This window comes from Myotis yumanensis, unplaced genomic scaffold (assembly GCF_028538775.1).
Source record: "Myotis yumanensis isolate MYYU_CA2020_CCGP unplaced genomic scaffold, mMyoYum1.0.hap1 SCAF_1, whole genome shotgun sequence".
NCBI lineage: Eukaryota > Metazoa > Chordata > Mammalia > Chiroptera > Vespertilionidae > Myotis > Myotis yumanensis.
In genome coordinates, this window is record NW_027223752.1 from 62,496,068 (window position 1) to 62,523,625 (window position 27,558).

Genomic DNA, 27,558 nt, shown 5'->3' on the forward strand with positions numbered 1-27,558 from the left:
CTGGTAGTAAATGAAAAAGTATTATTAACACTCTAAACATCAATGAAAGTGACCTGGGTGTAATCTCAGGCAAGCCACACTGGAAATGATTATTAATTGAGCTGAAATCTAATTGATGTATTACCTCCCATCTAAAGAAAGACAATGAATAGAAGAGAAATGATCAGCATAAGGTATAGTAGAAACAAACAAACAAACAAAAACAACCAGAAGTTATTTGCTTTGAATTATCCATTTGGGGAAACACATTAATTCTGCTATGCATGATAGGGGTACGGTGATTCAACATGCTTCACTGTAATTCAATTTAAAATTTAATCAATACACTTTTCAAGGATAGTACTTTAAATGAAAATGAAACTGAATCTCAAGAAAATATTCCAGTATTCCAGAAAGTTTTAAAGTGATCCCATCTACCTACTCTTACATCATCCACTTTATACACAACAGCTCTAGGATTGATGATAACAAACTCAGTCCCACGTCTTTCCCATTTGAACCTTGTCAGGCACAATTTTTTGCAACAAAATATATCTCATAATCTCCAAACTAAAAATGCATGTTTCTTGTCCAAGGTCAAAACCCTCATACTGACCTAATTAGGTAATAATTTAACACAGGATGTACATTTTTAAAAACAAAATTTTAAGCTTTGTAAAAGAGGCCCTAGCCAGTTTGGATCAGTGGTTGGAGCATGGGCCTCAGACTGAAGGTCTGAGTTCGATTCTAATCAAGGGCACTACCTTGGTTGCAGAGTTGATGCCCAGCCCCGGTCCAGACGTGTGCAGGAGGCAACCAATCGGTGTGTCTTTTTCACATCCATGTTCTTCTCTGTCTCTCCCCCTCCCTTTCACTCTTTTTAAAAACCAATAGAAAACATATCCTTGGGTGAATACTAACAAAAACAAACAACAACAACAAAAACACGAGAGAGAGAGAGAGAAAGAGAGAGACCCAGTTCTTTAATGTGAGCAAGGGAATTTTGAGCTTCTGTAAGGCAAAAGGATTTACCTAGCACTAACCTATTATGAAAACTCTATTACTGTCTGATTTTCCAATGTACAATTGTAGCCACATTTCCTAGCAAAATTAATTTTTTTTTCTTGGCAAAATAAACAAGCCAATGGCACCCTCTTGAATAGTGTTCTAGTGCAGTTTGCAATCATTTAGTAAATCATGATATCAATTTAGTGGGTGCACTGCCTATCAGCATTAAAAATAAAACTAACATAAAGCTGAAATGGGATAAAACAAAGGAGAATAAGAATAATAGACTGCACCTTAGAAGTAAGGAAGTAATGTTTTTGTGAAATATTTATTTCAATTTTTTTTTTTTTTTACATAATGTGCATATTGGATTAGGATGGAAATTTTTAAAAAATACATTTTTATTGATTTTAGATAGAGAGGAAGAAACATCCATGTAAGAGAGAAACGTCGATCAGTTGCCTCCTGTACACACCCCAACCCGGGATCACACTCGCAACCTGGGTATATGCCTTGACCGGGAATTGAACCGGTGACCTTTTGGTGTGAAGGAGGATGCTCAACCAATTGAACTACACCGGCCAGGCGGATGGAAATATTTAATTTTTGAGATAACACTGCTCTGAAGCTGCAAGTGGTCGCAGGAAGACCCTTTGGTAGGAAGGGCCTCTGAAAGGTCCTCCCTTTCCCCATTACATACATACCTGCATGAAGCCAGGTTTTCTTCCTATGCGGCCGACCCAAACAGGTAGAATGTAAAAGCAGGTATGAGAATTCAGCCGTGTTCTTTTAACAGACTGGATATGAAAGCAGGTATGAGAATTCAGCTGACTTAAACCAAACAGTAAAGATATTTTAAAAACTGTGAAACAATCACTCTTCTATTTTTTTTAAAAAAAATTTAGTCATGTAAACTTTAAAAATGTTACTTATATTAACCTGAATTTTAAAAATTTATGCTTTGATTACTAATACGGTAAATAGCCAAAGATAGAACCCACACACACAAAAAGCGCTTTGGAGTTCTCAACAATTTGAGAACCACTTGTCAATCTGAAACAAAGGAACGTAAAGCCTGAGTCCTGGCAGGTTTACCACAGTCGGAGGCCCCTCTGCCCAGCACCGCCCATTCCACCGACACCCAGTCCCCGCCAATAAGAACCGCTATTGAAGAATGGGCGGGTTTTGTCCGCTCTGTGAACGTGTTAGAGTCCACCCCCTTCGGTTCCTGGTGTTCGGGGAAAACTAGGTCACAGAAGGGAAGGAGCCTGGTAGCGAGTCTTTGCGACACTGTCGCATTCCGCTGGTTCAGTGCCGTAAAGAAACCGCGGCGCAGTCCGCAGCCGAGGCAACGGCAGATGTGCCGCGGCCATGGCGGATATGGAGGACCTCTTCGGGAGCGACGCCGACAGCGATGCGGAGCGTAAAGGTGGGGTCGACTGGGCTTCGCGGGAGGGGCGCGTGGCGGGCCCTCTGCGGCCCGATCCCGACCGCAGTGCTGTTCCGGGTGTGCGAGCGCCCCGACGCTACGTGCCATTGGTCGCACTTCCTCCGCTCCTGCCCTAGCGCCCCCTGCGCTCCGGGCGGTGCCAGCCTCCCTCCGCGGTGCCAGCCTTCCCCCAGCGGGCGGGAGTCGCGGGGGGGGGGAACGTAGAGTGTGCGCCTCGAGATCCCGGGAGTGCGTGGAGCGAGAGGGGCGCGGGGCAGGGGTGCAGGCACGGAGCCTTGGGGTCCTGCTCTGACCTGTCTGGCGCAGGTCCGCGCAGAGGAAGGGCTGTTTGTGAACGCGTGGAGATTAGGTGTTCAGGAGCAGGAGGAATGGGTGGGCGAATGGACGTGGGGACCGATGGTGCCCTCTTGAACGAACCCAGACAGACCGTGATGTGCGGGGGAGCTTGAGATGTCTGGGCGAGGGGCTGGGCGGGATACCGGGGTAGTGGGTGTCCTCGGAGAGCCGGTGCAGAAACCAGGATTTCTTGGGTCTCTGGTGGGGCATGTGCGGTGTGTGTTTGGAGAGGAGAGATGGAGGATTTGTTGATAAGATGAATGAATGAATGAATGAATGAATGAATGAATGAATGTTTATGACGCATGGCAGTATTTCTGGTGGATATTTGAGTTTGCAATACGAATAGGAGTTACTGTATTTGAAATGAGAAGGGAGGGGCTCAAGACCAAGTGCAGAATTCTTGCAACCCTCCAAGCTCAAAGTAACGTTATCTACATTTTTTCTAAGCAAAGTGCATTATTGTGGTGGTGGTGTGTGTGTGTGTTTTCCCCTCGAACTCCATCAGTTTATTCACATTTTTAGAAATCTTCCAGGAGGTTCTCGTCAGGAAGATGAGTTTGGAAATATAGTCTTATATATTACCTATATATAGAGCTCTATATATGCCACTCTCTTTGGTAGGGCAGATTTTTCACTTTCTTGATAATGTCCTTCCTTGCACAGAAGTTTTTTATTTTGAGGAAGTCCAAGGTATTTTTTCTTTTGTTGCTCATATGTCCTCCATTTTTGAAGCACAGTTTTGCTGGATATATTATTCTTGGTTGACAGTCTTTTTCTTTCAGCACTTTGAATCTGCTTCCTAGTTTCCATGCTTTCTGGTGAGAAAAAGCTGTTTTTCTTATTGAGAACCCCTTGAATGGGACAAATTGCTTCACTTTTTCGGCTTTCGGGATGCTTTCTTTGTCTTTGTCGTCACAGTTTGAAAATGATGTGTCTAGGTGTTCTCTTTAACTTTATGCTGTTTGGCATTCATTGAGCTTTTTGGATATGTAGGTTGATGGTTTTTTGTTTTTTTTTTCTATCAAATTTGGGAAGCTTTCGGTCATTATTTCTTCAAATATTCCTTCTGATCTTTCTCTTTTTCTGGGACTCCCATTGTGTATATGTTGGTACATTTGATGGTATCCCACAAGTCTTTTAGATTTATTTTTCTTCATTTTTCTTTCTTTTTCTGTTCCTTACACGGGATAATCTTAATGAACTTGTCTTCAAATTTGCTGATTTTTCCTTCTTCCTGCTCACATTGCTATGTAGCCCATTATGAAATTTTCATTTCAGTTATGGTACTTTTCAACTCCAGAATTTCTGTATTGTTTTTTATTTTTTTAAATATATTTTATTGACTTTTTACAGAGAGGAAGGGAGAGGAATAGAGAGTTAGAAACATCGATGAGAGAGAAACATCGATCAGCTGCCTCCTGCACACACCCTACTGGGGATGTGCCTACAACCAAGATACATGCCCTTGATCGGCTGACGCTCTATCCACAGAGCCAAACCGGTTAGGGCTCTGTATTATTTTTAAAATAATATCTGTCTTTTTATTGATTTTTTTTTGGTTTTATATTTTTAATGATTTCAGAAAGAAAGCAGAGAAATAGAAACATCAGTGATGAGAGAGAATCATTGATCAGCTGCCTCTCACAGCCCCCCACTGGGGACTGAGCCCACAACCTGGGCATGTACCCTGACTGGGAATCGAACCGTACCCTCCTAGTTCATAGTTCGACACTCAACCACTGAGCCTTACCGGCTGGGTTTTATTGATACTTTTTATTTGGCAAGATATCATTTTCATTGTCTGGGCTTCTTCAGAGACAGTTTGTAGCCTTTTTTTTTTTTTTTTGTATGTATGGGCCGCATACTTTTTTGTCTCTTTGCATACTTTATAATTTTTTGTTGATAATTAGGCTCTTTGAATATTATATGATGTGACAACTCATGAAAACACATTCCTCCACCTCCCTAGGATTTGTTGTTGCTATTTGTCACAGTAATTATTGTTTAGTCTTTTGAACTAATTTTGCAAAGTCTATTCAAGTTTTTTGTTCATTTTCAAATTGGGTTGTCTACAGTCTTCGTTGTGTGTGGCTAATGAAATCTGTGTCCCATTAGCTTGGTGGTCAGCTAGTGATTGGACAGAGATTTCCTTAAATGCCTAGAATTACCCCCCCCCGTCCCCCCCGGCCCCTAAAAAAGAAACCTCCTAGTCTTTACAGATCAGCTCTCCGTATATGTTGGGGCATGCTGTCAACATTCAAACAGGCAATTTACAGCCTGTCCTTGCCTTTACTTTCTGCTTGTGTGGAGCCTGAGGCCAGCCAGCAGTGAGAGCTTAGGGCTTCCTCAGTTCTTTCCTGAGCATGTGCACAGCCCTAACCATATGTTCTTTCTGATCGCTAGGAATATGTGGGAACTTTTAAAAGCTCTTACTCCCCATATTATGTCATTCCCCAACCTTTCCTCCAAAGCTTTTTGGTTTGTTTTTAACAAACACTCCCAAGTAGCTGCCTCAACACTGAGAAAGTTCCATGTTAGGTGAGATAAAGTCAAGCCCTTTGAGCCAGTCCTTCAGTGATTTGCTAGGCATCAAAACTAGCTACCATGATTCTCTTTGAATGAGGTCACTTCTGCTCCTTCCAGTAGTGGTGTGTGTGCCAGAAATTCAGGCTGTTACCTTAAAGTGAGCTGGGGAGTAGCTGGCAGAGAGTGGTGGGGGGTTGCGGGAGGCGGGGGGGGGGAGTAGCAGGTGTAAAATGCCACGATGTTCTGTTTTCTCTCTAAAAATTCAGCTGGTTTTTCTCTTGTTAACCTCACCCAAAGATATTTTTTCCATTGATTTTTAGAGAGAGTGGAAGGGAGAGGGAGAGACACAGAGAGAGAAACATCGATTGGCCACATGCGCCCTGACTAGAGCCAGGGATCAAGCCTTCAACTGAGATACTGCCCTGGGCTGGAATCAAACCCAGGATCCTTCAGTCTACGGGCCAGTGCTCTACCACTGAGCAAACCCAGCTAGGGCCAGCTGGGTTTTTTTGTTAAGGATTCTCCTGGTTGCTGCAACTTTTGGTTAGTTTCCAGAGTACCAAGAAAATTGATACTAACAGTTTTTAACAAGTGTTTTCATTGCTTTTATGTCATGATGGGCTTTTGATGTTCCTTACTCTGCCTTTCTTTTTGCTGACATCACCCAGTGTTTATATGATTCCATAGATTCTGATTCTGGATCAGACTCGGATTCTGATCAAGAGAATGCAGCATCTGGCAGTAATGCATCTGGAAGCGAAAGTGATCAGGATGAAAGAGGTGATTCAGGAAAACCAAGTAATAAAGAACTGTTTGGAGATGACAGTGAAGATGAGGGAGCTTCTCATCAGAGTGGGAGTGATAATCACTCTGAAAGGTCAGACAATAGGTCAGAACCTTCTGAGCATTCTGACCATGAAGACAACGACCCTTCAGATGTCGATCAGCATAGTGGATCGGAAGCCCATAATGATGATGAGGATGAAGGTCATGGATCAGATGGAGGGAGCCATCACTCAGAAGCAGAAGGTTCTGAAAAAGCACATTCAGATGATGAAAAATGGGACAGAGAAGATAAAAGCGACCAGTCGGATGATGAAAAGATACAAAATTCTGATGATGAGGAGAGGGCACAAGGATCTGATGAAGATAAGTTGCAGAATTCTGACGATGATGAGAAAATGCAGAACACAGATGATGAGGACAGGCCTCAGCTTTCAGATGATGAGAGACAACTGTCTGAGGAGGAGAAGGTTAATTCTGATGATGAACAACCAGCAGCTTCTGATAATGATGATGAGAAACAGAATTCCGATGATGATGAACGGCCACAGATGTCTGATGAGGAGAAAATGCAAAATTCTGATGATGAAAGGCCACAGGCTTCAGACGAAGAACGCAGGCATTCAGATGATGAAGAAGAACAGGACCATAAGTCAGGTAATTCATTTATGAGAGTCAAAATGGGTTAGTACAGTGGTCGGCAAACTGCGGCTCGCAAGCCACATGTGACTCTTTGGCCCCTTGGGTGTGGCCATGAAGTTTCAATCGCACTGCACGTGCGCGCCCGCACGTGGTATCTTGTGGAAGAGCCACACTCAAGGGGCCGCAGTTTGCCAACCACTGGGTTAGTAGAAGCATCTCGATACAGGGGCATCCCATTTATTCTTTTCGCAGTGTCCACTTTAGTACCCTATTTTTTTCTCTCCTGTCCTTTCATTTCAGCCTTTTCTAATCTTATACATTTTGCTTTTTAAAAATTTTCCTAATCTTTGCATTATTTCTATCCCCCTCCCGTTTGTTAATTGATGCTATATCAGGAAGAAAAAAATTTAAAGAGGATAGTCTTAGAGAAGGATGTATAGTGTGAGGGTAGTTATAAAATGAATAGAGGTTGTTCCATTTCTTTGGGTAACTGAAGAGCCTGCCTCAGGTGAGAATGGATTTGCTTGTTGGGAAAAAAACAATACTATTGAAATGTCCCCAAAGCGTAGCTGTATTGAGGTGTGAACAACATGTTCTGGCTCAGGTTTTTAAATCCAAAATTTGATCATCCAGAGGTAACCAGGTTCCAAGTTTACTCAAACTAATTAAATTCACAAGAAAATTAAATTGCAAAATTGTTTCAAGAGGCTCAGTGATTTCTCTTATTGTATTCTTCCCTTGGGGAAAATCTACATTGGATGCCAGTCTATAATAATCAGCAGGTTGCCTGGGGAACATAACATCCAGAAAATGGAAAAACAGCTAGATGATCTCCTTGAATTATGATAGCTTGAAGCAGGCATTCTGACCCTAGGGAGATGTGCTTATGTCAAACACTCATTCCCTAAAGAATACTGGAAACATACAGATGGCCTTTGGCTCTGGACCCCCTTTTATAATAGTTGTTTACACTATTCTGCTCAGGTTAACACATTCTTCATATAGAATATTTTTTAAATGTAGCGATCTTATTTATTTTTTGTATTACTAAAAATTCACCTTGATTAGGTTAAAAGTCTTCCAGAAGTCTTATCTGGATTGCGTCATTTATGTAGGTGATTGATTATAACTACATATTAGTCCTATTTCCTTAGCTTAAATATCAGGGGAGGCGGTTTTTGTCTCCTGTAATACATACCTCACAGGATAGTTTTCAAGAACACATTTTGGCATTGTTTAGAAAAAGAGGCCAGAAGATTTCCAGAGATGGATATAGGCTTATATAGACTGTAGTAACTAGTTCTAGGCAGAGTTATTTTTATTATTATCAGAATCATTGAGACTCATGTTCTACTTCTCAAATAATAGTAGACTAACCTAAGACTAGAGTCATAGTAGGGAATCTTGTAGCTGGCTGGTCATTCTGCTTAATTAACTAGCTTCTACAGTGGTTCAGTTGATTTTCTCAAAGTTTAAAATTAGGTAAACAATTATACCATCCAGATAAGTTATGTGTTCGTCTCTTCCATTGCAGTATTTTTACCTTTTTTTTTCTGTAATGAGTTACAGATAAATTTAATCTTAAGTTTCAGTACTGCTTTTCTCATGCTACCAAGTTTTTCTACTTACAGAAACCAATGTTTATCACCTTTATTTTTTAATTAACTACAGTAAGTTGATTTTTGTGTATGTATATACAGTTCTTTCAATGTTAATGCATGTATAGATTTGTATAACTACCACCACCAGAGTCAAGATACAGTACAGTTTTGTCACCCTAAAAGACTTCTTCATATTATCCCTTTTGTAAACACATTCTTCCCTCACCTCTGATCCCTGACAGCTACTGGTCTGTTTTGTCACTGAAGTTTTGTCTTTTTGAGAATGCTATCATTTAAATGGAATCATATGGTATATAGACTTCTTTCTTTGACTTAGGCTTCTTGCAATTAGCATAGTGCATTTGAGATTCATCCAAATTGTTTCATGCATCAAAAGCACCTTCTTAGTCAATACTGAGTAGCTTTCTGTTGTATGGATGCACCCGTACAATGTTTATCCTCAATGTTGCTTTTAAAACACAAAATTCAAATCTATGAAATATGACTGTGCTTATGCAGAACCTCTAATTTTACTCTTACAGAATCTGCACGAGGCAGTGATAGTGAAGATGAAGTTTTGCGAATGAAACGCAAGAATGCAATTGCATCTGATTCAGAAGCGGATAGTGACACAGAGGTACCAAAAGGTACTTCAATTACTTTTTTTAATATGTTGATTTCCATTCCTCTTTTTGCATTTAACTATAGTACACGCCCAACCCTGGGTGTTTACCCCAGACTGCAAGACCCACAGAAAGAATGTACATACACTTAGTGTACACAGGGAAATTGTACAGATATGAGAAACTGTTTATGCTGTATCACTTGAAGAACCTATTTCTTGATTTCTAATTAGAGTGAATCTGTTGTTAGGGGCTGAGGCTCTGGTTCAGGTGGAGGCAGCAGTGTTCATTCTAAAGTTTGAATGACAGTTCCAGGACAGCTTGTTCTTAAGTTCTTAACAGGTTAATATCAAATGAAGAACCTGGTTCTTTGAGCTATGGATTAGATGAAGAGTTCATGAAAACCCAGTATTAGATAAGGTAGAATTGTTGTAAGGATAAAAGATCTACCCATTCATCTCTATGGGTGACTGTGTTTCAAATGGCAAATTATTATGCAGTAAAGATGTTAGTATAAAAGCTATAGCAAACAATTTTGAGTACACACAACTATTATTCTGCTGAATGGTAATTATGCATTAATGTTAAATAGCTTATATAAATGATTATAAGTAACATAACTAAAGCAAATATTTAGAGCGTCAATTAGAGAGAAAAGGAGAGGTGGACAGAACAAGAACAGCGTGCTCTTTGGATCTATAACTAACTACTGGTCATATGCATAAATTTTGAAATTAGATGATCCAAGTTAGAGTCTTCATAGCTCTACTTTCCAAATACATGATTTTGTTCAAATTAATTAGTACACTTCAGTTTTCTGATCTGTAAAAGGGAAACCATCTTATAGGGTTGTTGGTAGAATTAGATATTCATTCTTTCATTTTGTTCACATTTATTGAGAATCTCCTGTGTTTCAGTACTGTTCTGGGCATTGGGAATATAGCAATGATCAAAACAGATAAAGACCTCTCTCTTGTAGAGCTCACAATCTGGTGGGGTCATGGTAGGGTAGGGAGACTGAGTAATTAAATATATAGTGTGTTGGATAGTGATAAGAACTAAGGAGAAAATGAATCAAGAAGAGACATGAGAGTGTTGGTGGTTAGGTTGTAGTTTTGGTGATTTTTATTATATAGATTATTACTGTTGTTTTCCCTATATCTAGGTGGAGTTCTGCTTGTGAGAAGGGTAGACATGGACCTATAATTTTAAAATTTGAGAGACTATGGAGAGAATAGGCTGGAATGGGCTGTTTAAGCCCCAAATTTGAGTATATCCAGGGGTGGGCAAACTTTTTGACTCAAGGGCCACAATGGGTTCTTAAACTGGACCAGAGGGCCGGAACAAAAGCATGGATGGAGTGTTTGTGTGAACTAATATAAATTCAAAGTAAACATCATTACATAAAAGGGTACGGTCTTTTTTTTTTTTTTAGTTTTATTCATTTCAAACGGGCCGGATCCGGCCTGCGGGCCGTAGTTTGCCCACGGCTGATATAGACTGTAGGAGGATATCTGGGCTCCTGGGTTTAAAGGAAGTAGAACAGGATGCCATAAATGAAGGGTCAAAGAAGTGCCTTTCACTGGAGTTGCCTCCTTCCCTCTCCACAGACACTTTGGTCAGATCTTTGAAAGCCAGGCTCAGAGTAGTGCTGGGGAGGGGCGGTGGGGGGGGGGGGGGGGTTCCTGGTGTGGTCAGACACCTTGGGAATATGTTGAAGTGATAGCTTTGAGGAATCTTTGTTATGGATATTAATACTGCACATTTCCCTCCTTTATTGAAGATAACAGTGGAACGATGGATCTCTTTGGAGGTGCAGATGATATATCTTCAGGGAGTGATGGAGAAGATAAACCACCTACTCCAGGACAGCCTATTGTAAGTAAAATTACCAGTGTGCACTGGGCCTTTATTTAAGGCGAAGTAAAAAGTTTCTGAGGCTAAGGGTCTCTCTTACACCAAGAAGACGAAGTTGATAACTGAATTATGGTATGAAAATACAATGAACAGATGACTTTCTTGAAAGATAGAAACATCAGTGATGAGAGAGAATCATTGATTGCCTGCCTCCTGCACGCCCCACACTGGGGATCGAGCCCAAAACCCGGGCATGTATTCTGACTAGGAATTGAACCCTGACTTCCTGGTTCATAGGTCGACGCTCAATCACTGAACCATGCCAGCCAGCTAGGGAACTCTTGGTTTTAAGTGTGAGTAGAAGTAACTGTCCTGGCACATCCATACACTGGGATACTACTCGGCAATAAAAAAGATTGAATTGTTAATACTTGCAAAAGGTTGGATGAAGTTCCAGGGAAATATGCTGAATGAAAAGAAAAAAGGTTACATACTGTGTGATTCCACTTATGTAACATTCTTGAAATAACAAAAGTTATAGAAATGGAGAAGAAATTAATGGTTGTTTGAGATTAAGGAGGGATGAGGGCAAGAACGAAGCGGGTGTGTCTATAAAAGGGCAATGTGGGTCTTGGTGGTATGGAAGTGATCTGACTCTATCAGGGTCATTCTCCTGGTTGTGATATTGTGCTGTAGATTTGCCAGATGTTACCATTAGGGGAAACTGGGTAAAAGAAAAGAAAGAAAGAACTGCCCAGCATGAGGTTGGTGCCACGTTGTGAGAGACTATACTGCAAGGACCTGCGATTTGAGAACCATTGATTTAAATGTTTTTCTTGTCCATGCCAAGAAGTGTATGTGTGCTGTGTTGATAATCTCTGATCTTAATTAATAGAGTGACTTCATATTGAAGTGTTGATTAATTTCACACTTCTGTTGGTGAGTATGTAGAAGATTAATTACAAAACATATTTTCTTACATTGATGCTTCTAAACTGATCTTGTTTCCCATGAGGTTTTTGGGGGGCTGAGTGGGTAGGAATGGGGATTGAGGGTTGCTTTAGCCCTAACATTGATGTCTCAGTAGGCTTCTTGCCTACTAAATAATTAAAATGTGGAAATTGAGCTAGACCCTTTCTAGGATCCCGTAAAACTCTAAAATTCTATGCTTTTTTTTTTTTTTCTTTTAACTAGGATGAAAATGGATTGCCTCAGGATCAACAGGAGGAGGAACCAATTCCTGAGACCAGAATAGAAGTAGAAATACCCAAAGTAAACACTGATTTAGGAAACGACTTGTATTTTGTTAAGCTGCCCAACTTTCTCAGTGTAGAGCCCAGGTAAGGGGATCAGTTAAAAGTATTTCTAGATGTTGGATAGAAATATGTGGAATGTTGATATTTTTCTTATTTTACATGAGTTGACTAATCACAAAATGGAAAACTGGTTATATAGATCTCTGAAGAAATAAATCAAGCATATTCTGTGACAGAAAAATGTATAGACTATAATATCAATAAAGGAGACTTTTAATGCTCATAATTGTTTTGAGCAGTTTGATACTTAGTAATTAATAGATAACATAAGCTTTGGGTGTTTTTGGCTGGTATTGCTCTATAAATGCTGAAATTGAAAGTAGTGAAATTTGCTAGAGAAATGGCAAATGTCCACTGTAGCAGCCATTGCAGATGTAGAAAACCTAATGGTTTTTGACAGTTAATTAGTGTTCATGGGTATTATTTATTAATGACATGCAAGTTCTTATGCAATTTAAGCTTTTCGCCCCAAGCAAAATGATATGGAAAACTAGAGCAGGTACAACATATTCCTTGAAGACTTATATAAGAATGAAGAATATTTTGAATATTTAGCCTTGCTTGCACTTTATTTCCAGCAACGTGTATCCACACCAAATTTCAAGAAAGTGAAATAATTTGAGTACTTCCTAGAAGTTGAACATGAAGATATTTGATCATTATGAATTTTAATTATATTAGGATTTTTTAGTATAGTGGTATGTTAGGTATGTTATTATAAAACAGTGATAATATTCTTTACAAAGTATGATTAATAGTTTATTTAAAAAACAATTTATAGGCCTTTTGATCCTCAATATTATGAAGATGAATTTGAAGATGAGGAAATGCTGGATGAAGAAGGTCGAACCAGGTTAAAACTAAAGGTACCATTCTATGCTTACTCCTTTTTTTTTTTCTTTAATTAAAGTAAAACCTGGAGACACTAACTTGAGACTTGAGCTTTTGAAAATGATTTTTATATTTCCTGTTTTATCAATAAATGAGTTGTATTCCTTTTTCAGATTTAAAAAAATATATTTTTATTGATTTCAGAGAGGAAGGGAGAGGGAGAAAGAGATAGAAACATCAATGATGAGAGAGAATCATTGATTGGCTGCCTCCTGCACACCCCCTACTGGGGATCGAGGCATGTGCCCTTGACTGGAATCGAACCCGGGACCCTTCAGTCCGTAGGCAGATGTTCTATCCATTGAGCCAAACCAGCTAGGGCTCAAATTATTTTTTAGGAAGAAAATATATAGCTTTTTCTCTATAAATGTGTCACTTTTCTCGCTGTTACACTTTTTTGATGCTTTTAAATAATTATTAGCTACTTCCTTCATAATACATAGTACTATAGTTTGGTGTTTTAAAACAACTCTTTCTATATGTACTGTGGGTTAAATTGCAGCAACTTCCTGCAAGAGGAAATTATTCTTCAGCCCTGCTGGTGTGGCTCAATGGTTGAGCATCAACCCCTGAACCAGGAGGTTACAGTTTGATTCCCGGTCAGGGCACATGTCCTGGTTGTAGGCTTGATCTCTAGTAGGAGGCGGACAGGAGGCAGCCAATCGATGATTCTCATCATTGATATTTCTTTCTCTCCCTCTCCCTTCCTCTCTCTGAAATTAATTTAAAAATAAAGAGGAAATTCTTCAGGCTCTTTGATCTGTGGATAAACAAATCATATACTAAAGGAGAATTTGTTACTCATACCTAACACTTCCCCTTATGACTTTCTTTGTATTCTTCTGATTGCTCTTAGGAGAGATTTTTATTGTACTAAGTTCCTGGTAATGCTTCTCTTTGATACCTTGTACTGTCTTGTTACCTCTATCCAAGGAGGGCCTGTAATCTTCCTTTAATCAGGGGGATGTAGATAAAGCAGATGCTGCAGAGCTGAGTTGTACCAAAGAACAAGAAGCAGTTGCACTCATACTAAAACAGGAGCTATGCATTTTAAATTCTTAAATCTGAAGGGTTTCCTGTAAATACTCTTTTTCAGTGGGTATTGTGCATGGTGTTAGAATGTAAAGAAACCCCTTAGAATAAGGGGCTGAATTTTTAGAACAATTCCATCCCTTCAAGACTGATAGATTCACAAGTATCTAAGGAACTTGGATGTAGAATAGTTTCTATCCAACATACATGGGCTTCCAAAGCTTTTCAGTGAAATTTCACCACTCCTCCCTCTTAATGGAAATGCAAATTAAATAAGAAAATGGAGGTAAACAGGGACTAATAACTTGTTCTAGGTCACATAATTAATAGTTATAGTGCTTAACTGTAGTGCTTAGAGTGTTTTTTGTTCTTTGCTGTCCTTTTCCTTGCCTCTTCCCAACTCCCATCTGTTAATATTTTTCCTTGGAACATGTATATCTGTTTTTCATGCCTGTTTTAGTGCCTCTGGCATTATTCTGCTTTTCATTTTTCTCATCATTTATATAAATTAATGTGGTAGTTCCTTGTTTGCTTTTTATTGATTTTTGCATTTTTGTCTTTATATCATGATGCATCAGCGAATGCATCAATATATCTATTATATTTTCAGGTCATGTATACCAGACCCTAGTATAAGCACCAAAGCTTAGAGTACAAAATGTTGGTGTATAACAGACTACTGTCTTTTAAAACTTCGGCGTGTGGTGGAAAATAACCCTGGACCCTTTGTTTTCTGAGTGATATTCTTGAGACTAGGCTGACCATTCTTGGAGGCACTTATTGTTATTATTTTCACAGAAGGAAAGGGGGAAATCTAGAAGGGAACGGCTAGAAGCCAGTTGCAAAGATAGTCACACCTAACAGAATGGAGACCCAGGAATTCTAAGTGGAAATGGGAGCAGCTGCTTTTAGGGTTGATGGAGGGGAATAGGCCTAGGCAAGCATGTGTGGGCGTACAGCTGTCAGTTTTCAGTGTTGGCTTCTCCTTGCTGCCGTCTTATCTCACATTCTCTTTATCCTGGAGTGTACCCTTTTCTTAGTCTTCACCATCACTGTAGTGGGTTCCCAGGGTGCAGCAGTGACAAACGACATGCATTTCGTGTATTGCATTTTCCCAGGTGTCCTGCTGGGTTTTTAATTGCACTAACAGTGGTTTTCATTTTAGGAAACTCTTGAATGTTTTTCAGAACTGCCTGGTATTCCCCCTCCAGGTAGTTAAGATAAAGTTAGACTCTAAATCTGCTCAATGCTGGGGTTTTAATTTTCATAGGGTGCTTCCTTTTTCTTACCCATAAGCAGGAAGCCTCCTTATCTCCCTAGGCCAGTAGGTGTAATGCTTTGGTCCCACATTTACAGGGTTTTAGCCTGTAAGAGATCCTGCTTTATGTAGGGATTTGCAATTCTAAATTGCTGCCTCACATGGCTTCAAGCCTTATCTCCTGTCCTGGTAGCTCTTACTGTGTCTTCACACCTCCCAGGGCTACCACAGCTTTAGCGTCTGCTCAGACGCTCAGGCACTCGGTTCCCACTGTGACTCCAGCACTAGGAACTCAGAAATCCACTTAAGCATATTTTGTTGTTGTTAATTTATTCAACATCTGTAGGTTATTAAAAAAAAAAAAGAAGAGGGCTTTAATGTTTTATGTCACTAGCTATGCATGCTTATTCTACAGTTATGTGTTTCTTGAGGAAAAAAGCACAAACGACAGTGTTCTAAGGCACTTGTATTTTAAAACAGGTAGAAAATACTATACGATGGAGGATACGACGGGATGAAGAAGGAAATGAAATTAAAGAAAGCAATGCTCGGATAGTCAAGTGGACAGATGGAAGGTGAGCGCAAATGCCTGAAGAGTGTTGAAATACCCAGAGTGTGGCCAGGAGAAACCAAGTTTTGGAATAAGACCTATTTGTGGGCCACCTCTTATTAAAGAACTAGAGGCCCGGTGCACGAAATTCGTGCACTTGGGGTGGGGTCCCTCAGCCTGGGCTGCGCCCTCTCGCAGTCCGGGAGTCCTCAGAGGAGCGGGCCTAAGCCGGCAGTCGACATCTAGTGCTGCTGCAGAGGTGGGAGAGGCTCCCGCCACCACTGCTGCACTCGCCAGCCATGAGCCCGGCTTCTGGCTGAGCGGCGCTCCCCCTGTAGGAGCGCACTGACCACCAGGGGGCAGCTCCTGCATTGAGCTTCTGCCTCCTGGTGGTCAGTGCACATCATAGTGACCCAGTTGTTCTGCCGTTCAGTCGATTTGCATATTAGCCTTTTATTATATAGGATTTCCATTGCTTAGTCCCTGGCATTGAATAGAGGTAGGTAGTTGAGGGTCATACAAGCTGGTGGCCGAAAATGTGATCCTCCTCTTTGGGTACAGCAAAGTAGTTTGGAAAAGGTACACCAGCTCTTCCCCCCACCCCCACCCCCCATTGCACCTGCTTGCTGTAAGTGGGAAGTTTGGAAAAACGACCTTTCACTGGGAAGGTAGTAGAGGCTGAGTAAATGTCACAGCCTGTTTTACTTTGAGGTAGGTTGTTTTCATGTCCTGGCTTTACTCTTTTCTTCTGGGTTCTGTGTAAGGAGAGAAAGCAGTAGTTGAATCACATTTTAAGGGAAGTAAAATGGTAGGATGAAAGCTGTATGGCTTTTAATATGTGAAGGGTTCCTTCTTTTCAGCATGTCTCTGCACCTGGGCAATGAGGTGTTTGATGTTTACAAAGCTCCACTGCAAGGCGATCACAACCATCTTTTTATAAGACAAGGTACTGGTCTGCAGGGACAAGCCGTCTTTAAAACCAAACTCACGTTCAGGTAACTATTCTTATCAATGGACTATTTGTTACAGTAAAGCAGTGAAATATAGATGTTGTTCAAATGTTGTTCTAATTGACATAATCTCACAGTGGAGTTTTTCAGAGAGCAAGATCTGGTTGTCAGCTCTCTGGGTTCTAAGGCTGTTTTGTCTAGTGCACCAACAGTCGCTGTTTCACAGGGAACCCGGTCATGCTAACCAAACTTACAAGAGACTGTTATGTAAACCAGAATGCCAGCTTTTTAGTTCAAGTGGTTACTATAACTGCCAAGAGGCCTACAATGCTTACTAGTCATTGTGTCTCTTCTTTTTAGTAAAGATCTGGGAGACTGATGAGTAGAGGTTGTTACTGTGCATGCAGTCAGGAAAGGCGATGCGTTGGTGGGTGTGAAGGCTGGGACATCCTGTTCCTTTAGCTGATGCACCCAGTGCCACTTCAGGGATGTTTCCCCCGAGCAGCCCAGAACACTGAGGTCAGCTGCTGAGGGCTTTCCCCTTCTCTAGACTGTAGACACTACAACGAAATATTTCCTTTTTGTTTCCTTGATTTTAAGCAGATCATCCTCCTTGGGTAATGCTTATGTTTAAAGGGCACAATAATCTTTTTTAAAAAAAATATTTTTTTATTGATTTCAGAGAGGAAGGGAGAGGGAGAGAGAGAGAGAGAGAGAGAGAGAGAGAAACATCAGTGATGAGAGAGAATCATTGTTCGGCTGCCTCCTGCACGCCCCCGACTGGGGATCGAGCCCACAACCCTGGTATGTGCCCTTTTCTGGAATCAAACCTGGGACCCTTCAGTCCGCAGGCCGACACTCAATCCACTGAGCCAAACTGGCTAGGGTGAGGCACAATAATCTTGGTTATGACTTAGCTTTTTGAGAATTGTAATGGTCAAGAGTATAAGCGTTGGAATTAGATAAACTTGTATTTGAGTCCTGTTTCCACTTGTGTGACCTTATACAACTTTCTCAACCTTGCTTAGCTTCAGTTTTCTAATATATAAAATGCAATAATTTCTCATAGAGCAGCTGCGATGGTGAATTCATACAACATGTAAAACACAACCACCGTGCCTGGCACTTAGTATTCAGTGCTCCCTGAGCCTGTGCACACACTGCTGTGGGGTGGGGGTGGGGGGTCGATCTTTGTAAAGACTTTTTATCCCAGCTCTTCATTTTTGACTTTGCTCGTGAGATAAGAGTATTTCAGTGAGCTGTTGAATGAAGAAAGATAAAAATCTGCCACCCACTGTATCCAGTTTAGGGTCCCTGCCTGTTTTTTTCTAGGGACTGAGAAATGGTCGCTGGCCTTTTGTTTTTGTGATGTTGGTATGACTGGCTCACAAATGTATATGGTAACTATTGAGACATTTTTGCTTATTTCCTGCAGACCTCACTCTACAGACAGTGCCACGCACAGAAAGATGACCCTGTCACTTGCGGATAGATGTTCAAAGACACAGAAGATCAGAATCTTACCGATGGCTGGTCGAGATCCTGAGTGCCAGCGCACAGAGATGATTAAGGTATGTTTGCTAAGCTTATTCTGGGATTTTTGATATATTGAAAATAGCATTTCCCAAAATGTTTATTAATCACCTCTTGTTGACCCACCTCTGTTCCTTCCAGCTGGCATGAGCAGGGAGCTGGATTCGTGGCTTAGGCATTTGCCAAACAATGAGTGAATGGCAGTCATAAAACACACCCGGTGTCTGAAAGGATCTGAACTTCTGCAGACACTTTCAAGCATGTTTAAATCATCTGTGCCTGGTCCATGACAAAAATCCGTGGAAGTGTTAGAGATTTAGTCTAAAACAGAATAAAAGTAGGACAGAAAGTGCCTAAAGGAGAATCGGGCAGAGTAGATGTGGTTTTTAAGGGCCATTTGTAACATTCCACCTGATAGGTTTTCAAAGCTAACATAGCTGTCACTTAGGCACAGATTCAACGGTGGGTGGTGTGTGTTTGTATTGACACCATGGGCCTTTGCGCAGCACTTGCTTTGAGAAGCTGGAGGCCGCGATACAGTCTCCCCTGACCCCTGCTAGGTCCCAGCCATTGCCCTGCCTGCTTCATGGGATTTCATTCCTCTGCAGCAGGGCACACTGAGGCTCTGGTTGCCTCGGTGTCTGTCTTAGTATCTCACTGTCAGGCTCTGCTGAAGGTGTGGCCCTGAGTCTCAGCTTTTTACTCCTTGTATTTTGTTCATGGAGGTAGTTAACTAAACCAGATTCAGTAACAGTGCCTAACCCAGTGGAATGCAGGGGCATTGGCTTTGAAGTCTGACTTCTTGCTCCATTTCCCCACCTTTTCTCATCAAGGGAGCTGGAGGGACCTGCAGGGACCCTTCTGGATCGCTTTGAGAAATCAGTCCCCCAAGCCCTCATCTATGTCCCCAGCTTCCCTGGACATGCACAAGGCACTCAGCTAGCTTGTTCTTAATCCCTGTCTTGCTGACAGTGATTGTTGTTTTTTTGGATTTGTTTTGTTGTTAATCGTCACCTGAGGATATTTTTTCCATTGATTTTTTTGAGAGAGTGAAAGGGAAGGAGTGGGGGGAGAGAGGAAGAGAGGGACAGAGAAACATCAATGTGAGAGAGACACATCAACTGGTTGCCTCCCACATGTGCCCCCTGGATTCATGTCCTGAGCATTTGCCAAACAATGGCTGACTGGGGCCAGGGATTGAACTCGCAACCAAAGTATAAGCCCTTGGTAGGAAATTGAATCCAGGACACTTCTGTCTGCAGGCCAACGCTCTAACCATTGAGCATGGGCCAGGGCCTGCTGACAGTACAACCACGTTCTACTTAATGAAACAGTTTGCTACATAGAAAGTATAGCAACAGAATTAGAGTTGTATGCAATAATACATGACAGTTAAATGAGGAATTCAGAGAAATGCCAGACCATCCCTGACCTCTCATACCTGCCTCTGTCTTATGAACCCCAACATGTGGGATGCCCGGCAGATGAAGGGGATGAAGGCTCTACTTTGGGGCTCAGGGACCCTCCCCTGCCTGCACATTCTCACCCTGTCGTCGGGAGCTGAGGGGCCCAGACAGGAATATCTGGGCTCTGTGGTGCTTTGGTGGAGGCTGGGCCAGTCAGGTGTCTGTCTCTTGGGAACAGAAACGGCCTCCCTCTGGCATCGCTGAGCATGATGACATGGCTCAGCTGGTCGCTGCTCTCTGGGCTCTGACTGGCAGCACAGGGGACGTGGCGGCTCCCAAGGCTGTGCCTGTGCCAGTTCTGATTGGACGGACTGTGTGAGGGGCTGTCTGCCTCTTCACCCTGGTGTGGCCTTCACGCCTTAGAACTGAACAGGAGATCGCTGTGTGAGGTAACAGGCGTGGCTTGGAGAGATCTGTACTGTGAAGACATAGGGAACAGGTGTTATCCTGAGCTAGGCATTTCACGTTCTTTATCGTAAAGGTAGTTTCAAGTGGGCACTAAAGTAGCTCATTTTTTTAAGTTCAGTGGTTTATTTGCTTCTTTACAGAAAGAAGAAGAACGTTTAAGGGCTTCTATTCGTAGGGAGTCTCAGCAGCGCCGAATGCGAGAGAAGCAGCACCAGCGGGGCCTGAGTGCTAGTTACCTAGAACCTGATCGATATGATGAGGAAGAGGAAGGCGAGGAGTCCATCAGCTTGGCTGCCATTAAGAACCGATACAAAGGGGGCATTCGAGGTGAGTTTGTGCAGAAACTTCATTTCAGGGTTCAGAAATTTATCTTTGCATTGGGCATGCTCTGAATATCCACTCACTGGACATTTTCTTTTGGAGGGTTGATATACATCAAGGTTTAATGAAATACTCAGTGCAGAATTCTTTCAGGCGAGCCTGACAGAGTAGAAACTGCTGTGGCTCCCACTTGCAGACTTTTGTTCCCTCAGCTTCTGCTTTTCTGGTTTGAAAGTTTGCCTGGTTTGAAAGTTTGCCAATTCTATTTGGAACTTTTCTCAACTTTTTATTTTTTTAATATATTTTCATTGATTTCAGAGAGAAAGGGAGAGGGAGAGAGAGATACAAACATCAATGAGAGAGAATCATTGATCGGCTGCCTCCTGCACATCCCCCACTGGGGTTCGAGCCCACCACCCAGGCATGTGCCCTGACTGGGAATTGAACCCTGACCTCCTGGTTCATAGGTTGACACTCAACCACTGAGCCACACCGGCCCTTTCTTTAAATTACTAATTGGGAATCAAGAAGTTAAATTTTTCAGGAAATTCATAGTGATTCCTTTCAAAGTTCTCTTTTTGCATATTTTCTTCTTTCACAAATACCAATAATTTTAAATGGTCAACATCTATTCTGCACCTGCTGAATCCCAGGCAAACACCCAGCCACTTTACATGCACCCTGTTTGATCCTCAGAACGTAGTTGGTAAGTGAAGAGCTCTTGAACCGGGTCATGTGACTCCGGAGGCATGTGCCTCCGTCACAACACTGCACTCAGGTGTCCCCACAGCCGAAGGAAGATGACCTGCTGAAGAGCAGACTGAACCTGAAGGTCAGAGACTTGGCCTGGACTCCGGATCCTGCTTGCTCTAATCTCGTTCTGCCACTTTTTAGTTGGATGACTTCTGGGAAGTTATAATACCTCCCTTCTGTTACCTAATTATGAAAACACAACCTATTAATAGTAGTACTTACACCACGAGGTTGTTTTGAGAATTGAAGGATATGCTACATATAAAGTACTTCTCCCAGTGCCTGGCACATCACAAGTACTAAATAAATATTGCCTAAAATGGCTGTTCTTGTTTTTACTACTCAGCTTTGAGCAAGTGACTTCACGTCTGAATAGTGGGTACCACATCTGTAAAATGAGGCATTAATTCTCCAAATTAGCTGTTAGAGCTTCGGGAGTGACTGTGCAATGTAAGAGGTACCGTGGGTGACCACGCATCCTCATCTGTCCCTGTTGAGTGATACATTTTAAGAACAGCTAGATCTCCCCTTCTATGACTGTCCTATAAAACCCCTCCTTTCCTTGCAGTGATTGTGTTTGTTCTGGTGCGCTTTGCTCCTTCCTTCCTATCTGTGATTTAGTTCTGAACTGTAGTACAGGGACCTTTTATTTTTTTGTTAATGCTAATTTCCCACAGAAAAGATCAGTTGTGGAAATAACCACATAAAACCAAAATAAACACAAAAAATTGAGGTTGCTTTTAGAGAGAGAATTATATAATACTAGAGGCCCTGTGCACGAATTCGTGCACGGGTGGGGTCCAGCTGGCCCTGCAGGGGGAAAGGGATGCGGGAGGTTGGCTGGTCGGCCCCGCCCCCGATTGAGGTGTTGGAGGCCGATCGGGGCCGGATCAGGCTGGTTGGCTGCCACGGTGTGTGTCATAGCCACTGGTTGTTCTGGTTGTTCCGCCGTTCCAGAGATTTAAAGCCTATCAGACCAGCTCATTAGCGTGCAGTTCTATCCAATAGTCAGATAAGTAGGAAGTGGGGAGAAGGGGAAGAAGGCTTTGGGTTCTGAGGTGAGAGGATTGGTCTGAAGTAGGCTGCTGTTACCCCACCCGAGGTCCACCTGTGCCGGGACATCAGAGATTACCTCTCATCTACACCTCCTTTCAAAATGTCTACCTGGCTACAAAAGATCTTTACAGGAACAGGAAACCACCTCTTCTATCTTCAAAGCACATTTTGGAATTATTTAATTACCCTCCATGAAAGAATGACTTGGGCTTTATAGCTTATTTGGAAGAGTAGTGGTGTCTATTTCGTTAGTCACCTAGCACACAGCCTCTTTAATATTGAAAGTGGTCATGTGAACCATTCTTGTATTTTGAAAGGGTAAGTGCTTCATTACAACATATCTAAACTTACATCTATCTTCAAATCAGAACATTTTAAATTATTTGCTTCCTCTGAGAAAATGTGCAGAAGGAATTAAAGATACTCATCAGAAGAAAAATCCAGGAATGAATAGACAGCTGTCTTTGAAAATCACTCATGCACCTTATTCCTTTGCTTTCAGAGGAACGAGCCAGAATCTATTCGTCAGACAGCGATGAAGGATCGGAAGAAGATAAGGCCCAAAGATTACTCAAAGCAAAGAAACTCAACAGTGATGAGGTAAAACCAAATTTATTCAATTTTAGGGGTTTCCTCTGTGCCTACAAGTCAGCTCCTGGAATGAAGACAAGCTCACAGCCCAGGAGCACGCAGATGTCCCCACACTTCACTGAAGCTCCGTGAGACCAGTGCAGTCACAGGACAAGGATGTCCCAGGGGAGGGCCTGACACCTGTTTGGATGGGTGTTGGAAGGCTGCTCAGAGGAGACCTTTCACTGGGTGTTAAGGAAAGTGTTCGCTTGTAGGGCATACCGGTCAGGGTGGCATACCTGGTGGATGGAAAGGCCTAGGAGAAGACACATGGCCCTGAGATACTAGGGCTCAACTAGAGAACTAGAAATCATTTAGTGTGGGGAGATCAGAGGGTGTATTTATTTTTCCCTTTTTCTTTTCAATATATTTTTTTAAGTTACGGAAATAATTCTGATGGTAGAAAAAACTGATTTCTTTTTGTTTAAATGAAATACTGCTTGGAATAATATTGAGTAATTCAATACATTTACATTTATTGAAAAAAAATCATTTCAAAGTAACTTTTATATTCTTTTTTTTAATATAACCTTTATTTGTTTATTTTTTTTTAATCCTCACCAAGGACATGTTCATTGATTCTTAGAGAGAGAGGAAGGTGGTGGGAGGGCAGAGAGAGAGAAACATCGATTGGCTCTCTCCTGCACACGCCCTGACCAAGAATTGAACCCATGACCTTTCAGGGTATGGCATGATGCTCCCACCAACTGAGCCACACTGGCCAGGACTTAACTTATATTCTTTTTTTTTTTTTTTTTTAACATATTTTATTGATTTTTTACAGAGAGGAAGGGATAGAGATAGAGAGTTAGAAACATTGATGAGAGAGAAACATCGATCAGCTGCCTTCTGCACACTCCCCACTGGGTATGTGCCTGCAACCAAGGTACATGCCCTTGACTGGAATTGAACCTGGGATCCTTGAATCTGCAGGCCAACCCTCTATCCACTGAGCCAAACCAGTTAGGGCTTAACTTATATTCTTAACAGTATCCTTTTCAAATTATAAGGGTACAGGTACTGCCCAGCTGGTGTTACTCAGTGGTTGAGCATCCAGGCAGGAATCAGGAGGTCGCTGGTTTGTTTCCTGGTCAGGGCACATGTCTGGATTGTGGGCTCGATCCCCAGTGCGGGGCGTGCAGGAGGTAGCTGATTGATGCTCTCATTGATGTTTCTATCTCTCTATCTCTCTCCCTTCCCTTCTCTCTTAAAAAAAAAAAATCAATAAAAAAAAAACATTAAAAGGTATAGGAACTAAGAAATTTTAAAGGCCTAGATTGATGGATTCCTCCAGAATTGATTTATATTTTCCTCTGCCACGTGCCTTGGATAGCAGCTACCTGGGCCCACTTTAAATTATATTCTGGGAATAAGGTCTTTTTAGATGACCTGAAAGAATGATTTCTGAATTTTCCTAGAATTCTTTTTAATACCATGCTAATTCATTTTGATGCTTGAGATTAGAAAACTTTCTTTCATTCATTAAGTCAGGGGCTGGGAAATTACGTCCCACTTACCTAATATGGCTGGTTGATTGGAACCTACCCATGCTTATTTGTGTGTCATTTGTAGATGTTTTCCTGTTACCGTGGCAGAGTTGAGTAGTTGCAGCAGAAACCGTACGTTGTACAAAGGCCAGGACATTTATTATTTGGCCTCTTCCAAAAAAGTTTGCTGCCCCCTGCCCCAAAGAAATGGGCCTGGGCTTGTTTCTGGTTCACATTACACTAAAGATGTAGTGCTTTGGGGCCTGCTGGTAGTCTGCTCCACTTGGCCTTTGTCTCTAGTCCTCAGCACCCTGCGAGGCAGAGCAACTCAGGTTCACAGAGCTTGGTAAATGTCTTCAAGGAGGACAGCGTTAGCGCTCTACTTACCTCTGTGGGTTCCTGCTTTCACTTCATTTTTGGCCTCTGATTACGCTTTATTTTCTTGCCATCTCATTGATTTGTTTATACTTTTCCATCATTGTTATTTCCAGTGGGAAGGTTATTCAAAAGATTGTTCTGTCACCCAGGAAATACCATATGTTCCTGTTATCAATGATTTTAATGTATTTTGATCATTTGGGCCTTCTGTGAACTGAGCTTCTATAAGCTCTTATGTGAAGCAGAATTTCATTCTTGGCATTATTTGTTAATCACAACATTTAATATTTCTCAATCATTGTTGGAAGTGACATGCTATGGAAGATAATTGGACAGAAATTGTTAAATCACTCTGCAGCATATATAAAACAAATAAATTATGTAGGAAACATCCTAATGATGTGTTTACAGTGTGTTGAATTGTTGGCAAATGAGGATCCTTATTTGAGCAGATGCTATTTTATTTCTTGGCAAGCAGAGACTGTGAGTAAAAATTGAGAAGTGCTGTGGGATTTCTCTTTATTCCTCGTATTCTCAGAAAGGATATTTTAACTTGTGATCCATCAAGTAGCCTTCTTCGAGGCTGGGCAATTATAAATCTATAACTCTGTGAGTGCCTCTTAGCTGTCTGTTTAGGACAGTGATGGCGAACCTTTTGAGCACGGCGTGTCAGCATTTTGAAAAACCCTAACTTAACTCTGGTGCCATGTCACATATAGAAATTTTTTGATATGTGCAACCATAGTAAAACAGATTTATATTTTTTATATTTATTTTATATATTTAAATGCCATTTAACAAAGAAAAATCAACCAAAAAAAATGAGTTCGCGTGTCACCTCTGACACGTGTAGCATAGGTTCACCATCACTGGTTTAGGAACTACTCTCCACCTTCCTCACCCAAGTACTCTCTGTTAGGTCGTCCTCTACCCTTTCCTTCCTCTTTCCTGACAACAAAGATTTTACTTCTGCCTGAACCTCTCAAACTCCTGCCACTGTCTCCTCGTATTACTCCAGTTTAAGTCCTGGCCGTGGGTTATAATGGGAGAGCGTCAGGAAGGGGTCATACCTGATCTAGGTCCCTCTCCAACATTTGTAGGTGAAACTCCTCCTTAATACCATGAGCCTGGGTATGCCTGTGAGATACAGGGGAGTTTACAGTCTTAATGTCCCATACCAGAGAACTACCGTTACCACCTCTCAGAGCATTCCTTGATACGTGGGGCAAAGGGCCTGAGTCTAGATTAGAATGAACTGGATTACTGAATCTTCGGGCTACCCTTTACCACTTATAAGGCCTGGAGCAAGTCATTTCACATTTTGGGGTCAGTTTCCTCATCTGTTGGGTGGGACTCATGCTTGCTGCCTTGTAAAGTTGTATTTATAGCAGTGATGGCGAACCTTTTGAGCTCGGCATGTCAGCATTTTGAAAAACCCTAACTTAACTCTGGTGCCGTGTCACATATAGAAATTTTTTGATATTTGCAACCATAGTAAAACAAAGATTTAGATTTTTGATATTTATTTTATATATTAAAATGCCATTTAACAAAGAAAAATCAACCAAAAAAATGAGTTGTCATAGGTTCGCCATCACTGTATTATAGTAAATAGCAGGTAGAGTGGATAACACAGAACAAAAGGTGCTCCCTTCCCTTCCCCAACAGGGTGTGAGTTATAGAAGAGGAGAAGAATACAGCTCCTTACCCTCCCTTATTTTTATAAGCAGCAAAAACTTTAGAAAACCCAAATTACTTCAAAGGTAGAAACATGGGTAGAAGGAGAAACTGGGAAAGGGAAAGAGCCACGAGGAAACACGAAAGCAATGGAAAGGCAGGGGGCATGGCCAGTCCTCAGCTGTCTGTGTTTTCACAGTTTACGTGTAATTACTTGGTGTAGTTGTTTTGAATGCCTTCTAGCACTTGTAGATTTGGAAACCGGTTACGACCCTGACCACCGTTTTTATTCATCTGGTGAATGTTCTTTTTAAAATAGTTGTTTGATTTTAAGTTTTCATAGAGTCATTCATCTCAGAGCTACTTTGATAAACCTTTGTAGAAATAGTCTCTATTGACGTTTAGATTGAAAATGTTTTTGTCTGTTTAGGAAGGTGAACCTTCTGGAAAGAGAAAAGCAGATGATGATGATAAAGCAAATAAGAAGCATAAGAAGTACGTGATCAGTGATGAAGAGGAAGAAGATGATGACTGAAGTGCAAAATGTGAAAACATTTATATATTTTATTGTACAGTTTGTCTTATAAATATGATGTAAACATGAGTTATTTTGATTGAAATGAATTGATTTGCTTTTCTGTAATTTTAATTGTAATAAAATGTTTTTTAAAGACAAGTCTCTATTTAAGAAATTGACTTTTCCCAAAGTGAGTTGATTTTATTAACGTTGAGTCTTAGGTTTTCTTTTTTTTTTTTTTTTTTTTTAAATATATTTTATTGATTTTTTACAGAGAGGAAGGTAGAGAGATAGAGAGTTAGAAACATCGATGAGAGAGAAACATCGATCAGCTGCCTCCTGCACACCTCCCACTGGGGATGTGCCCGCAACCCAGGTACATGCCCTTGACCAGAATCGAACCCGGGACCTTTCAGTCCGCAGGCCGACGCTCCATCCACCGAGCCAAACCGGTTTCGGCGGTTTTCTTTTTCATATTTATATTTATTTATCTAATTTCTGAGTCTTAGGTTATAGTGAATTCCTGC

General features: G+C 41.4%; 1 protein-coding gene across 1 annotated transcript; it reads left to right on the forward strand.

The window, feature by feature from the left end:
- Positions 1-2,308: 2,308 nt before the first annotated feature.
- Positions 2,309-27,190, forward strand: LEO1 (LEO1 homolog, Paf1/RNA polymerase II complex component). The gene is made up of 12 exons (XM_070422755.1): positions 2,309-2,416; positions 5,990-6,742; positions 8,871-8,975; positions 10,735-10,829; positions 12,003-12,148; positions 12,906-12,990; positions 15,786-15,880; positions 16,716-16,850; positions 18,241-18,376; positions 20,353-20,539; positions 22,845-22,942; positions 26,945-27,190. Exons 1-12 carry the CDS (start codon positions 2,359-2,361, stop codon positions 27,047-27,049), a joined length of 1,998 nt encoding a protein of 665 aa, XP_070278856.1. The 5' UTR covers positions 2,309-2,358; the 3' UTR covers positions 27,050-27,190.
- The last annotated feature ends 368 nt before the right edge of the window (positions 27,191-27,558 follow it).

What these genes read in the sequence shown, in the direction of transcription:
- LEO1 (XM_070422755.1), top strand. Translation starts at nt 2,359, where the DNA reads ATGGCGGATATGGAGGACCTCTTCGGGAGCGACGCCGACAGCGATGCG. An exon ending in AGAACAGGACCATAAGTCAG is followed by an intron (nt 6,743 to 8,870) that starts GTAATTCATTTA and finishes TTACTCTTACAG; the next exon opens with AATCTGCACGAGGCAGTGAT. An exon ending in TTTCTCAGTGTAGAGCCCAG is followed by an intron (nt 12,149 to 12,905) that starts GTAAGGGGATCA and finishes AACAATTTATAG; the next exon opens with GCCTTTTGATCCTCAATATT.